At 44.6% G+C, this 16,574-nt stretch overlaps 2 protein-coding genes across 2 annotated transcripts in view; both read right to left on the minus strand.

Annotated features, from left to right (window-relative positions):
- Positions 1 to 16,574, minus strand: part of LOC139069965 (zinc finger protein 271-like) — a 90,154-nt gene that overhangs the window by 56,441 nt on the left and 17,139 nt on the right. The gene's annotated exons all lie outside the window — the stretch shown is intronic.
- On the minus strand, positions 3,518 to 15,417 carry LOC139069966 (uncharacterized). Its single transcript, XM_070551438.1, has 2 exons — positions 15,307 to 15,417; positions 3,518 to 8,400 (listed from the first exon to the last, which is right to left on the minus strand). The coding sequence occupies exon 2, from the start codon at positions 6,045 to 6,047 to the stop codon at positions 3,996 to 3,998; it is 2,052 nt and encodes a 683-aa protein (XP_070407539.1). The 5' UTR covers positions 6,048 to 8,400; positions 15,307 to 15,417; the 3' UTR covers positions 3,518 to 3,995.

Below are 16,574 nucleotides of genomic sequence, written 5' to 3' on the forward strand. Positions count from 1 at the left end.
CGAACCACTTTGTAGGGACCCTCTCGCCGCGGTTCGTGCCACTTCCTCCTGAAAACTTTGATGTACACCTGGTCTCCAGGAACTACTGGCCCGTCTGCGCCTGCGCTAGAGACGAGCTCCTTTCTCTTTTCCTGCAAATAGATGGCTTTATGGATGCTGGTTAGTTGCTTGATGTAGCTTTTGAATTCAAGCTCTAGCTGCTCCAGTGAAGGCCCCTTGTGGGGTCCTCTGAGCTGAGGAGCTGGCATTGGCCTGCCTGTTAGGACCTCATGAGGTGAAAGATGCGTGCTTCTGTTAGTTTGCATGCGATAGCTCATTAAGGCAAGCGGCAATGCATCAACCCAGTTAAGGTTAGTACAAGCACAGATTTTGCAGATTTTAGACTTCAACGTCAGATTCGCTCGCTCGACCATTCCTTGGCTCTGGGGGTGATAAACTGATCCTAATCGTTGCTTTATCCTTAGTTGTTGCAACACACCTTTAAGGACTTTTTCAACAAAAGCAGGACCATTGTCCGAGCTTATTTCCGACGGGATACCAAAGCGAGGAATCACTTCTCTGACTAGAAACTTTACCACTGTTTCTGAACCTAGATCTTTGGAGGGAACGGCTTCGATCCACCGACTGAATCTGTCAATGATCACCAACATGTACCGCTTCCCATGCACAGACTTAATCATGTCAACATAGTCAATGACCAAATGTTTGAAAGGACCTTCGGGCACTGGAATGTGTCCCGCTGGGACTGTGATGCCCTTTTTCACATTGTTCTCAGCACAAATGTCACACTGATCTATTACTTCCTCAACCATGGCTTTTAGGTAGGGTGACCAGTAACCTTGTTTGTTAAGTCTTTTCAGAACCTCTGTACGACCACAATGATCAGGACCGTGGCTCTCTGAGATTAGCATTGTCAGCAGGGAGACAGGTGCAACGATCAAGCCCTCATGAGACCTCCACAAGCCGCTTGAGTCCATTGTTGCACCTCTTTTTCTCCAACACTGCTGCTCGCTTTTCTCTGCCTTTTCCTGAATCAAAATGATGTCTTCTGGTGTTATTACAGGTTCTAATGATATTACAGGCGTCAAAATGGCTTCTTCACACCTGGAGGCAGATTTTGCCGCCTCATCTGCTGCATTGTTGCCTCTGATGACATCGCAGTTACCCTTGCGGTGTGCAGGGCATTTTACAATGGCCAGTTTCGATGGAAGCATCATTGCTGAGATCAGCTCGTTGATCTGCTTTCCATGAAGGATGGGTGTACCGTCCGTCTTCTTAAAACCTCTTTGTCTCCACACACTTCCAAACAGGTGACAAACACCATGGGCGTATGCAGAGTCAGTGTAAATAGTTGCTACCTGGCCACTTGCCAACTTGCAAGCTTCGGTCAGGGCTTTGAGTTCCGCTAGCTGCGCAGAACAGGGTTGGTTACACTTTTCAGCTTTTACTGTTTCAAATCTGTCATCTACTTTTTCCACAACAGCAAACGCTGCATGGTTTCCTAAGTAGTCTCTAAAACATGAACCATCAACAAAATAGGTGACATCAGATTGATCGAAAGGAGTAGATTCCAAATCAGGCCTTAGCTTAGTGTATCTAGATACCTCAGCTATGCAGCAATGTGGTTCTCCTTCGAACTCAAAGGGAACACTGTTAGCAGGGTTTGTCGTGGTACACCTCTTTATGACAACGTCCGGATATGTCAGTAGTGGCATATACTGCAGGCATCTTGCTTGGTTTAACACAAACTTCCCTCGGTTGATTAGTTCAGATATTTTGTGATGTGTGTAGATGGTGACAGGATATCCCATTGTTATCACTGAGGCTTTCTCATAAGCATAATGCAAAGCAGCCAATCCTTGATAACAAGGGGGCCATCCCTGTGCCACATTGTCAAGTTTTGCACTGTAGTACGCAATAGGTTGTTTCCGACGTCCACTGCATGTGTCCTGCATTAACACTGCAGAGGCATACATGTCATGTCTGTTTGCGACGTACAGCAAAAATGGTTTTGTGTAGTCAGGTGTTGCTAAACTTGGCGTAGTTTGCATGTCTTGTTTGATAGTTTCAAAAGCTATCTTAGCTTCATTTGTCCATTTTAGAGTCGACTTTAAAGACTCACTTCCAGCATCTTTAATCAGTGCCCTAAGTGGTGCGGTTTTTTCAGCATAGTTTTCAATCCACTCGGAGTTGAAACCAGTCATTCCCAGAAATGTCATCATTTGTCCAACAGTTTGTGGTTGTGGAGCTTTGCTCACACCTTCCACGTGTTCTGGTGAGATGGCGACAGTCCCATGGGAGATTACTCTCCCTAGGTACTCTACCTGTGGTTGGCAATACTGAAGCTTTGTCAGGGAGGCTTTGTGTCCTCCCCGAGCTAACTTCTGTAGGACTTTAATGGAGTCACGATGGCAATCATCGATTGTTCGTGCGCAAATCAGTAGGTCATCAACATACTGAATCACAGTGCTGTTCACCTCGATGCCTTCGAGGCTCTGTTTCAAAATTTGATTGAAGATGTGTGGACTGTGTTTTAGCCCTTGTGGTAGCCTTCTGTACGTGAGCTGTCTTCCACGAAACGTGAATGCAAAAAGATATTGTGATTCTTTGGCCAATGGGATGCTAAAAAATGCTGAACACAGATCAATTACCGTGAAGTATTTAGCTTCTCCATCGATGTTACTCAATAATGTGCTTGGATTTGGCACGTCTGCGTCAAAGTCAGTGATCACTTCATTTACAGCTCTTAAATCATGTACCAGTCTGTACTTGAGCTTGTCTGCTTTCAGCACTGGCAAAATTGGAGTGTTACATGTGCTATAGGTTTCTTTTAGTACTCCTGCTTGAATTAGACCTTCAATAGTTGCATTTATACCCTCTTCTGCTTCTGGCTTTAGTGGGTATTGGGGTCGATAAGGCAGTCTTGCATTTGGCTTCAATTCCACTTGAACTGGAGTTGCCGATGTTACCAGTCCAACATCCGTGTCATGTTTGGACCATAGCTGGTCTGGAATCTGTTTTAGCATGTCAGCTTTCAACTCGTTTTGAACTGTTTCTGATTCTGCTACACCCTGCATGTGTTTTTTGTTTGCGACTGTTACAACCTGTGGTTTTGACATCATGGTGGTACCGCAGAGAATTTTAATCATTTCTGCATTTTTTGTAGTGTAGATTAGCGGGTTATCTGTTTTCTGCCACTCTGTTTTAGTTGCTGTTAACATCATTGGTCCAAGATCTTTTGACTCAAAGCCTTTGTTTACCATTAAGGTAATGTGTGGTGCTGATTCTGGCACAGTGTGCCATTTTTCAATAAATGGGTTTTCTTCCACATTCACAGCTGCACCTTGCTGTCCTATCACGATGTATTGTGACACTAGCCTAACGTGCAAGTCTTTTGTTTCTTTGTCCCATTTTTCTTCAAAGATTCTACTGCATGATGGATCATAAGTCATTGTGCAGTGATAGTCACTGAATGGTACAGTAGCTTCTGGAATTTGAGCTTCAATAAATTTCTCCCATTGTTGAAACATCTCGTAGACTGGCTTGTTAATGTCACCAAGCCAGTAGACCTTAGCGTGTTCTGTCTGAGCAGTCATTTGAAAGTTTATTCCAGAGCTATCTACATAAATTCCTTCTGGTGTGCACCAGATTTTTGTTTTTAGTTTACACAATGCATCTCTTCCTAGTAGATTAACTGGAGTTTGGTCTGAAATCAGAATTGGGATTACGATTTCACTGTCATCAACTGCTAGTCTTACTGGAGCTGTTAAGGGGTTTATTTGTTTTGCTCCCGAGAACCCTGTTGTCTTTACGCTTTTCTCAGACATGGGGAGATGAGTTGCATAATTTGATTTTATGCACGAGTAGGTTGCCCCAGTATCAACTAACATTGGGACCGATTTGCCTTCTATTTTAACATTGATCACTGGTTCTTTATCGGCGTTAGCTGTTAAAATTGGTAGTTGCTCCTCCCCCCCAGGGCCCTCCGGGCATCCCTAGAATCCTTGTTGTGCTGCCCATGGATTAACTGGACCTCCTCTTCCCCGGTTTGGTCGTGTTCCACGACCACGCCCAGACCATTCAGGGTTTGGAATTGGATTCGGACAGTCTCGATACAGGTGACCCATCTGGCCACACCCCCAACATGAACCTGGAAGTGGGGGTCGATTCTGCTGCACCCAGCCTTGTCGAGTTGGGTAGCGATTGGGGAAACGATTTGGAAATCGTCTCTGTGGTCCGGGCTGCTGTCTACCATACTGGTTTGGGTAGACATTGATAACCGGTTGAGATGGAGTTTGAGGCGGGGCCACAGCTGTCTGCAATGCTTGGACTTGGCTGTCACTTTTCACCACTGCTGCCTGAGTTTTTGCCTTGCTCTGGAGATCATTTATGTGCAGCTGCGTGAGTTTTCTTTGAGCACACTTTTCTTGCTCAATCATTTTGTTATTGTCTTTCCGATAGCGGTCCACGGCGTGGACTACATGGTCTCTGAACTGTGCATGTGGCATTGAGTCCAGTCCCACCACATCCTCCAGTTTGTCTCGCACAGGAGTCGGGAGAGTGGAAATCAGGGATGTTCGGAACAGAGAAGTCATTATTGGCGTCCCCTCAGGACCCTCCTCCGTCTCCAGCTTCCACCGTCTGAGCTGCCTGTCAACAAATGACGCAGGACTCTCAGTCTCTGAAAGTGGCTCACCTTTCAAGGCTTTGGGGTCAATCCTGTTGGGATATGCTGCTCTTAGTATGTTCCAGAGTGCATTTCTGTGTGTGTTAAACTCCGTGCCGTCAGCCATTGGGTCCAGCATCCATTGGACTCCATTGGATGCTAGCAATGTTCCCATAGCTGATGTCCCAACAACTCGAGCCAAAATAGCTTTGAGATCTCCAAGGGCAAGCATTAGCCCAGTTGTCTCCTGTTCGAAGGCCCGAATCCACTTTCCAGCGCCATCCTGTATCTCGGGCAGCCGCGAAACCAAACCAGTGAGGTCGAGGCTCTGCCAGGGAATATAATTAGCTCTTGTGCCCTTAATTAAAATTGGGTACTGACCATCATTAGTGTATCGAATAGGTGGTTTTAAGTCATGTCTGGGTCTCAGATCACGGCTTTCATTGCTAGGACCTGGTTTTTCCTTCTCTTGAGTCAGACCTGTATTTGGATCACCACGCTCTGGTGAATGAATGCCTGGTTTGTAAAAAGGCTTGAAATTTTTCTCCTTGCTTGTGCTAGTGGTGTTCTCACTAACCTCATCTGAATGTGTGCCTGTGATGTGATTTAAGGATTTCCGCAGGCCTTCAGATATGTCCTGTATAATTTGGTCAACATCGTTTAGCTCATCATGTACATCCTCATCCTTGTTCTCAAGGTCAATCCAGTATGAGTTAGCCTTCGGTTGCCTTTTCAAAAAATCCTTATGTTCTGCAAAACAATCAATCTCCCTTCGTCCTTCTTCCCTTACCGCTCGACGTTCTGTACTGCAATATTTTGGATGCGTTCCACGAGGTGGAGTTGTTTGTTCGAATTCTCTTTCCTCACTTCCTTTTGCATGCTTTTCTTTGCCAGGTGCTTCATCTGATTGCTGTGATGTTGTTAATTTTAAAATTGCATTGTCGACATCTAAACCCTTAGGACCTTTGTCGAATGTGTCGCGCAAATCAAAATCTCCCGTAATTGTAACGGTTCCCAAGAGGGGATACAGGCCCTCTTCTGCTGGGGCCTTCACTTCCTTCTGGGGTTTGTCCAATTTGTCTTTCATTTTGAGAATGGCATGTTTAAAGTTCTGTCTGTAAATCTTTCCTTCATTCCTGAATAAGTCCAGGATCTGAATTTCTTTTTCTCTTTTCTGCTGTCTTTTCTTGGATCCATCTGCTTTATGATCCTGAATTCTCAATTCCAAATTATCACACGCCACTACGTCAAAAGTGCCTTCAGATGGCCACGGATTGCATAGTTTTCTCGTCCGTTTTGACCACTTCTCTGACATGTGCTTTATCTCTTTTGCTAAAGCCGGATTCTTCGCTGCCAAAATTCCTGCTGGCGTGACAGACATTTTGAAGTTTCAGTGACACTATTATTCCTTTGATTAGTTGACTAGTTTGTTTATTTATAATCTCCTGAAAATAACACAAGAATTGAAAGTTGAAACAGATACTGGTGACATATGATGCTGTGGTCTTGAGTAATCTGTTGTTGCTCTGTTTACACAAATGTTGAACAATTTATCTTCTTATTGTAAATGCCTTAAAATCAAATCTCTTCTGATGTAACACTAAAGTAAAGTTAGTTCAAAAAGCTTTATTTATTGTTGAAAGAAAACTTAATGCCTGATGTATTTATTTCTCCAGCAGTTAAGCTGCAAGATGAGTCTGACTCAAATCTTCTGTCCTGCTGGAGTCAGGCTTGTGTGACAGGCTAAAATAGCCGTATCCTTGGTCCGAGCTGTGTGTGAGCAATGTTCAGCCCACAGGGTAGGGTTTCTCTACGCCTACGGTTCACCAACCAATCCACACACAGAGGTGGAGTCAGAGGCGGGATCGCCTCTGTACTTCTGTGTCTGTGTGTGTTAGGAGATTAACGCACACACAGCTGGTGGGTGGAGCTTACACTTCTATTCTGATTCTCTGCCCAGTCTAAGCTGAGAGTCTGACCGCTAAGGATGTCTGTACAGAGAAACGAACAAGTCCTGGTGACATCAACCGCACCCAGTCTTCAGAATTTAGCAACTCTCATACAGCTTTATAACATTACAACACAGGAAAAAGTCAACCACAATTGAGACCGAATCAGCAGAAGAAAAATCAGTTTCTCTCTAATTTATCCAAGCAATAGTTTAAACAAGATCAGAGTATTTGAACTTTCACGAGTAAAACAACCACACACAACAAAGCTTTCACACTTGCATAGAGATAAAAAACACACTTCAAAGCGATTTGACACTGGAACAACGTTTCATGCCAAACAGCAACACACATACACATTATTATTTTTACTCATAATCTATATTTCTCATATTTCACATAACCCAGCTGGTAAAAATAGTTATCATGCTTGTGCACTTCAGCATATATTTTTTATTTATATATATGTCACTCTAAAAACTTATTATTATTATTTTAACTTCTGGTTTTCTGTTCAAAGGCTAATCAGAACAAGATCACAGACTTTGAAATTTGTATAACATTAAACATCAAAATGTAGCACTGCAGTGAATAATATTGATTTGTTTTACACCGTTTTTTAAAGCTTCTCCTAGTTTTTCCTCCTTTTTTCCTCCTAACCTCTGGCGCCTCACCCACAGCTGTTCTCACTCACACACACGCTTGTCTTCACAAACACACACACACACACTTGTCTCAGCGCACACACACACACACACACACAAAAAAACTCAATAGACAGTTTCCCCGAGCACCCGGGTCTGTCGTTTCCCTTGCAGCCTCTCCGCTGCTCCTATGAGTTCAACACATGCCTTTTGCCAACAACACATGAAATTTACCAATCCTCGAGGATTCAACCAAATTACTGGCAAGCTTATCTGTCACAACTTCAGCGCTTTTTCTCAGATCCCAATCTTATCCCGGCCTCACCGGGGCATATGGATCTCACTTGTCGACCTTTTACTTGTCCTTCCTGGACTCTTTTTTTTTTTTATCAGCTGTCAAATTCTATTCCAATTCTCGCTGTCCCAGCTTTTAATTTGTCACTTTAAACTTTGTCCGTCATCAAAATGACTCAGCTGACTTCACACATGTGTGAATAATTTCACCGCTGCTCTGGACAAGCGCCTTCTCTTGTTGTTATTCTAAATTATGAGTAGGGCATGTTTTTTCTCCCAGACCATTTCTCAGTCCACGAAAATATCTCCAAAATTGAACAAAAGTTGTTCTTACCTATAAGGGCCCCGGAGTCAGGTTTCAGTGGATTGAGAAATGATCCGAAGAGCACACCTCCACTCCCCGCTTCGTGGTCACCAAATGTGGTTCTTTTTCCTTATCAAAAACAAGAGAGAGACAGTTTATCCAATCTCAGCGTGGGGCTTTATTTGTACAATTCAGCAATACATCACCAACACTTCATGGGGACAGCCTTCAGCCTCGAACTAAATGCCTCGGCTGGAAACCTGCTGCAAAAGCCCTCTCTCCTACACCACGCAGCATCGGTTATACTCTTCTGGCCCCCACCCTCATGATTTCGGGAAATGATGGGATGGCTGTTTTATTACCCAATATGGTCAAAGTAAGCCAATACTTACTGGAAGTTACATAAGCTGGACTGAACAACATGTTGTTGAGCACGTACGCAGCAGCTGGACAATCAAGATGTTAAAAGTGCACGTACACAGGATGCTGGGCTGATCAACATCTTGTCAAAATGCACGTACACAGAACACTGCTTTTTGGCTCCTACAAATGGAAAAAAATAAGAGCAACAATGAAAAAACACAATATAAAAACACCAACAAAACCATACACAACAGTTAGAAACAGACTAGTACACCCAAAAGACTAAATATCAGCTGGACAAAAATGTGAAGTCATTTACGAAATCCCATGCAAACTCTGCAATAAAACATACATATGAGACGGGTTCCCAGTAGAATTCTACAAAGAATTCTGGACCATTTTGGCTCCAACATTTTTCAGAATGGTGAGGGAAATCGAAGAGAGCGGCAGATTACAGCCAAACATGAACTCAGCCAATATTAGTCTCTTGTTAAAACCAGGCAAAGACCCAGCATTTCCAACCAGCTATCGCCCAATTTCTCTTATTAATGTTGATCTCAAAATAATTTGTAAAGCCCTGGCAAAAAGATTAGAGAAGGTAACCCCCTTCTTAATACACCCTGACCAAACTGGTTTCATAAAGGGTAGACAGTCGTCCACTAATTCGCGTAGATTACTTAATTTGATAGATTTCTCTTACAGTAGAAACATAGAAACTAGTATATTATCTCTAGATGCAGAAAAGGCTTTTGATAGAGTTAACTGGAAGTTCTTATTTGCAACTTTACATAAATTTGGTTTTGGGAACTTCTTCATAAACTGGCTACAAACATTATACAGTTCGCCAATTGCACGTGTTAGGACGAACGACCAAATATCAGCTAGCTTCTGTCTTCAGAGGGGGACCAGGCAGGGATGCCCACTCTCCCCCTCACTGTTTGCTATCTTTATCGAACCACTAGCAGCAGCAATTAGGCAAACAACAGGTATTAAAGGGATAAAGTGTAATAAAATAGAACATAAGATCAGTCTTTATGCAGATGATGTTTTACTCTTCCTCCAGAATTCTCAATCGTCTCTGTCTCATTCAATAGAACTGATAAACTCTTTTTCAAAAGTTTCAGATTACTCTATAAACTGGTTAAAATCAACAGTTCTACCAATTAATTTCTCTTTTGTCAATTTACTTAATACTCAACTGGAGTCAGGTAATATCACATACCTGGGAATTAATGTCTCTCCCAAGTTAGCAGATCTAACCAAATTAAACTACATCCCACTTTTAAAGAAAGTGGAGGATGATCTTGCTAGATGGAAATCCTTACCAATATCACTGATGGGAAGAGTTGCTACAATTAAAATGATGGTCTTACCCAGAATAAATTACTTATTTTCAATGATCCCAAACAAACCACCAGCTGACTGGTTTAGATCTCTGGACTCCTCAATTACCAAATTCCTCTGGCAGGATAAACCTCCACGAATTAGCTTAAAAACGCTTCAGAAGAGCAAAGACAGAGGAGGACTGGATCTACCCAACTTTTATTATTATTTTTTAGCCAACAGGCTGCAATATATACCAAGATGGTTGCAAGATAACCCACTAGATGAGTCCTGGTTAGACATAGAACAGACAATTTGCAATACGATAGAGCTTTCAGACTTACCATTTATTAGCTCAAGCGTAAGAAAACATGAAGGCTTCAAAAGTATTAGTATCAGCACTTCTCTGACAGCATGGTGGGAGTATCTTAAAATGACAGAGTCTTCACTAGTACCATGCAGACGCACACCTATCTGGAATAATCCTGATATTTTGCAAAATAATAAAATGATGAACCTTCTGGACTGGAAAAATAAAGGAATCCTATACCTGGAAAACATATATGAAGGATTGGACTTCATCCCATTTAATAGAATAGTCTCCCAATTTGGAATAGAAAAGAATAGCTTTTTAGAATACCACCAAATCAAATCTGTAGTCAAACAAAAATTTAAGCTCAATAAAATAGAATTACAAACCCCGCCAAGGGTTTTAGACTTCTGCAATCTCAAACCCCCTAAACTACTGTCTAAAGTATATAAGACACTGTCCAAAATAGACGATAGAATAGCAATCCCTATTGAAAAATGGGAGGTGGATCTATCAGTCAGCTTTGACCAGAACTTCTGGTCCCAAACTTGTTTAAAAACTTTTAAAATGATCAGACACCCCAATTTACAATTAATTCAGTACAAAGTTCTACACAGAGTACACTATACAGGTCATCGGATGTTCAAGATGGGGTTTGTGTCGTCTGACATCTGTACACACTGCACAAACAACATTCCTGACAATTACGTTCATGCACTGTGGTCCTGTCCACCTGTCCAGGAATTTTGGGGTAGAGTATGTGAAGACCTGTCAAAGTCTCTGAAATGTCATATCCCAATCACCCCCTCTCTTTGTTTACTGGGAAACCTGGATGATGTCCCGATTGAAAAATCTTTGGTTCACGTGGTTCTGACTGCCATATGCATCGCTAAGAAAACTATCCTCTTGAATTGGAAAAATAGAGAAAATCTCTGCATTAACCAGTATAGAAATCTTTTGTTAGATCATATTGCACTTGATTTAGCCTCTGCTTCCACTTCAAATAAATCTCTCTGGGCTCCTTTGATCGGTTCCATCACATAGCGGTGATGGGGGGCCGTTGATGATGTCCTGCGGGATGATGTGGGTGGGGGGGTGGAGGGTCTGAGTTTGGAGTATCTGGATGTTCCCTGGGGATGGGTTCACTGGGGATGTCTGGCACTGGGGGGCTGTTCCCCCCCTCTGGAGGTGCTTGGGTTGCCTCGGGGGGTGTACTGCTGGCGGTTGTGAGTGGGGCCCCTTGGAGGTCTTGGCGGCGGCCATGGGTTACTGCCTGGCGGCTGCATTGCCCCTGGGTGGGTCTGGGTGGGGGCCTGGGGGCTCGGGGTGTTGGGGTGGCCGGCCCCGTGTGGGGATCTGGGCTGGGCCTTGGGGGTCGGGTCCCTACATGTACGCTGCCGGGAAGAAGGCAGGAATACGCAGAAGTACCTGGCCCGGGTTCGGGGGCGTAGGGCAGGCCCTGGCTCCTCTGTTGTCCCATCACAGGGGAGGGGGAGGTCCAGGAGGGGGAGGACCCAACCTTACCTGGATGTCTTATGTCTTATATATTCTGGAAGTTGTGCAAATGCAGGGATGGGCATAGATATTCTGCTGGGGTGGGGCTGGGTCGGCTCCCTCGGGCTCTGTGGGGCTCTGTGATGCTGCTGCTTTGGGCCCTGGCAGGATGGGCTGGGGTCTCCATGCCCTGGGCGGCGGTATGACAACGGAGGTGCCTATTGGGGTCAGTGGGGGAGCTGGCTCCCTGGAGGGCTAAGCCCTACCAGCCATTCCTCCCCATCCCCGTTTATTTCTCTCCTCCTGCTCCCTCACATCATCACACAAACATGCACATAGGATCTTGGGGGGTGGACAAGTCGAGGAGTGCGGGTATGGACCCCATTTCCGCATTCCTGTGGCTTCCTGCCCCCCAATTTTATTTGCACCTTATGCACTTCCACCGACGACATTCCACGCAAACATACACTTAGGGCCTTGGGAGTGAGCACATTCAACGGCACTTGGCAGGGGGAGTTCTCAGCCTCCTCCCGAGTGCCGGTGCCCACTTCGAATTTTAAACTGCATTTAGACACCAAGGGCTGTGGGTGCAAGTAGGGTGGTGCAGTGGCATCAGCTGGCATAGGCCAGAAAATGCCCGCACTGCCCGCTCACCACAGCAATAGAATACACCTCATTAACACACAACACTATGTTGGAGCAGGTGGAGGGAGACCAGGGGGTCTTAGCACACCTCTGTTGTTGCTTGGCTGCCTGGGGCTGGAGACTAGGAGGGAGATCTGGCCGTCTGGTTGGGGTCTGGGGTGGTGGGTTGCTGTGCTCGGCGGTGGGCGGGGGAGCCTGCTCATCAGCACCCCAGCAGAAAGGGTCAAACTCTGGTAACCGGTGGTGGTTGTACCCCATGTGCAGCATTACCGGGACCAGAGTGAATAGGGTGTGTATGGGGAGCATGAATGGGTGTCCGGCGTGTATTTTTGTAAGTCTTTGGTTGTATGTGCATGTGTGAGCATGAGGGAGGGAGTGTGTGACTGTGTTTGTGTATGACTGTATATGTCAGGTGGGGCCTTTGACTCCTCCCTTCTCCTGGGACCTCCTTTGATGATATAGATCTTCGTCTCCCCTCCCCCCTGTCACACCTGGTGGGGGTGTGATGCCTTGGTCTGCCTGAGTGTTCGTGGCTCCCGGGTCAGGGAGTTTAAGATTTTTGGCATCTGCCTGATCAATCCCGGTGGCGACCTGGGGGGGTCTGGGTCCCTGGGCTCTGCTGGGTCCCCGGCGGGGGTGGTCGCCCCTGGGTCCCGGGTCGCTGGGTCCCGGACTCGGCCGGCTAGGGGGTGGGAGGCTGCGGGCAGGCCTGAGGACTTGCCGCTGATATCTCCCGGGGCTCTGCCGGCTGCTGGTTGTGGCCCCCCGGGGCGATCCTCTGTGCCTCTCGAGGGGGGCGGGGGCCTTTCTGGTTGCGGGCTCCTTGGGGTTCCTGTGTTCTGGGGCAGCGCCTGGATCTCTGGGACTTGGAGCTCCCCCCCGTCTCCTACGCGTCTTTGGGGGGCAGATCTGTGGTCCCTCACACTCTCTATTGGACGCTCCTATAGATAAACCTTACATAAACAAGCGCGTGTACACACACAGGTGCTCACATGGTGCTCTCATAAGTATGGGCTTGGGCACGTTCAACACATGTCTTAAGACTATGGTGGGCACTCAATGCACTGTGGTATATTATCGTGTGACTGTTTAGTTAAACAATGATTGATTATATATTTCTTCATCAAGTTGACGCAGTGATAGCTTGATTTTGTTATATTGGTGTTGTGTCCCATTTTTTTGTTATGTTTTGCTTTTTTCTCGTCTCATTTTGCAGGTCTAGAAGCAGACTCTTGTTCATTATTGTTTATTTTTGTTGAATCCCCCCCCCACCTAACCCCCTCTCTCCCCACCTTTTCTCTTTTCCTTTCTCTTTCACCTCTGTCTCCGTGTCTGGTCGAAATTACAAAGCATTCAAAAACAATAACAATAAAGTTTTAAATATCAGGTGCGACATTAAAAGCAGACTCTTTGATGCTCCACCTGAGACATTAAAAGCAGATGCTCTGATGCTCCACCTGAGAGTAAAACTGTAAGGCTTGTTACCAGCATTCAGACATCAATTCTGCTTGCTTCACAGCCAGACAGGACACGTTAAAAAAAAAAAAAAAAAAAAAAAACATACATATGAGAAACCGGACGCCAACTCAACACACGAACAATAGAACACAGAAAGGAGTGCGAGAAAGAGGCAAATCAAAAACACACAAGAGCAGCAAAAGAAGAAGCAGAAAGTACAATAAAAAAGTCAGCCGTAACAGATCATTGCTTAAGAGAAAACAATATAATGGACTGGGAAAACACACGGATCATAACCACTGAACAACAAAAATACAAAAGATGGATCAAGGAAGCAATCGAGATAAGGAGACGTGGATGTGGGACCATGAACAGGGACGACGGAGTTTACACGCTGGACCACGCATGGGACTGCATCGTCAGAGAGGGGAGTGCGGGCAGTAGAGGGCGACAACGTCCTCTGCTGCCCGCAGATAAATGGAGAAGGAAGGGACGCGCCACCATCAGCGTCAGCCTGAAGAAGCCGGCAGCTGTCGGCGAAACGTAGCGTCAACAACAGGTAACAAAACCGTTTCTGGGTTTTAAAAAAGAACGACAACATGGAATTAGAAATAACGCACAGCAAGAACACACCTAAGAAGATCAGAAAGGTACACGGGGGCAAGACCATGGAGGGATTTGAAGACAAAAAGCAATATTTTATATTGGACCCTGAAAGTGATGGGCAGCCAATGAAGGGATTTTAGAACTGGAGTTATGTGCTGGCGCCTGTCAGTACATGTAAGGAATCTAGCCACTGCGTTTTGGACGAGTTGAAGTCTGGCAAGGGTTGACTTATTGACACCCAGCAATATTGCATCGAATAGTCGAGCCTAGATGTGATAAAAGCATAAACAACTGATTCCAACTTTTTCCTAGATAAAACTGCTCTTAATTTGGACAGACGGCGGAGTTGGAAAAAACAGGATTTTATGGTGGCATTGACCTGGGCGTCCATCCTAAGAGATGAATCCATCTTTACACCCAGGTTTGTCACAACGGTTTATAGATTTTGAGAAACAGATGAAAGATCTGGGGTTTGGAATGGATTGGATCTGACCGGATTAAACAGGACCAGTTCAGTCTTGGAATCGTTGAGATGCAGGAAATTTGAGGCCAGCCAACATTTCACGTCTCATAGGCAGTCTAGAAGAGGCTGGATTGATTGCTGGGGTTTCACCGACATGTAAATCTGGCAGTCATCAGCATATAAATGATATTGAACCGAGTGTTTTTTAGGATTAAGCTGAGTGGAAGGAGGTAAAGGCAAAACAACAAAGGGCCCAGAATAGACCCCTGCGGGACCCCACACGAGAGAGGAGCAGAGCGAGATGAGATGTTGTTTAGCACCACCCGTTGGTACCTGTTAGACAAATAGGACCTAAACCAAGTTAGGGCTGGACCACGTATTGCAGCAACCTCCTCTAAACGTAATAAAAGGATGTGGTGGTCAACGGTGTCAAAGGCGGCAGACAGATCGAGAAGTAATAACACAGCATAGGCACCAGAATCAGTAGCCATAAAAATATCATTAAAAACACGGAGGAGAGTGGAGTCAGTGCTGTGCAGGGGTCGAAAACCTGACTGAAAGATATCCATTATGTTATGATCGGCTAGATGAGTCGATAGCTGATCATAGACCACCTTCTCCAGAATTTTTGCCAGAAATGGAAGCTTGGAAATAGGGCGATAATTGGAAAGAACTGAGGCCTCAAAGCCGGGTTTTTTTTAGAAGCGGCTGAACCACAGCATGTTTGAAGACGGGGATACAACACCGGAACTAAGACTAGTATTGATAAAGTGTTGGATATAATGACCTATTGTTGGGAACACCTCTTTCAGAAGGCGCGGAGGAAGGATGTCGTCTTGGGAACCAGATGGTTTCATCGACAGAAGCAAAGATTGCAGACATGGTAGGGAAATCGGTTGAAAGCTGAGGAAGGGCGCTGTATTAAAGGTTAAGGTAGGCAGGGTGTACAGAGGTAGTGATAAGCTAGCCCTGATGGAGGAAACCTTATCAGAAAAGAAATCAAGAAAGTGATCCAGGAGATTTGGTGCAATAACTGAACAGTTGGACTCACGAGGAACGAGAACTGAATTAATAGTTTTATAAAGAACTTTTTGACTGGACCGGTTTGCAGAAATAATTTTAGAAAAATAATGGCTTCTGGCATGCATAACTGCTTGTTGATATTTGGACCAAAGGTCCTGCAAGATCTGATATGTAATCTGGAGGTGGTCTTTTTTCCATTTGCGCTCAGCCTGTCTAAAAAGTTTTCTCAAACTTCGAGTATGAGAGTAGAACCAAGGGTCAGATTTATGTTTGGAGTGAGTAGGTTTCAGAGGAGCAACAGAATTTAAGACTGTAAGGAATTTATCATTAAAAAAGCGATCTGATCATCCAGACTAAGCTGACTAGGCAGATCAGACACAGAAAAAGCACTGACAAAAGATCCTGCTGTTTCAGAGTTAATGATGCGCCGTAACGAACGTGACGGACACAGTGAATGATTGTTAACAGGTAAACAAATATCAAAAGAAATAAGCATATGGTCAGACCAGCAGTCTATCTCTTTTAGAAAAAAGAGATAGACCATTTAACAACAGACCAGATGAGAGCACAAGGTCGAGATTATGTGAGTGTACATGAGTTGGAGCATTTACAGACTGGGTCAAACCAAAAGCATCAATTAGACTAATAAAAGCTGTGACAAATCAATCAATCAATCAATCAAATTTTATTTGTATAGCACCTTCTACAACATTATCCGAAGCCCAATGTGCTGAACAACATCATTAAAAGAAAAACATTCCCAGTACATGGGCATAAAAGCAGGATAAAAACATAAAATTATAAAATATCTAGCAAACACTATTACAGATAAGAGATATTGGAATAAGACTAATCGATAAAAACACAAATGTCGGACAAAATAATATCAAGCATCTGGGTTAAAAAGAAGAATAGTTAAAACCATAATGTTAGGGCAGTTCAAGTGACCCTAGCGCTGAAACGCAATCAGATAAAAATGAGTCTTTAAACGAGACTTAAAGACTTGAAGGGATGGAGCCTGCCTAATGCTCA

Source organism: Nothobranchius furzeri, chromosome 5, assembly GCF_043380555.1.
Source record: "Nothobranchius furzeri strain GRZ-AD chromosome 5, NfurGRZ-RIMD1, whole genome shotgun sequence".
Taxonomy (NCBI): domain Eukaryota; kingdom Metazoa; phylum Chordata; class Actinopteri; order Cyprinodontiformes; family Nothobranchiidae; genus Nothobranchius; species Nothobranchius furzeri.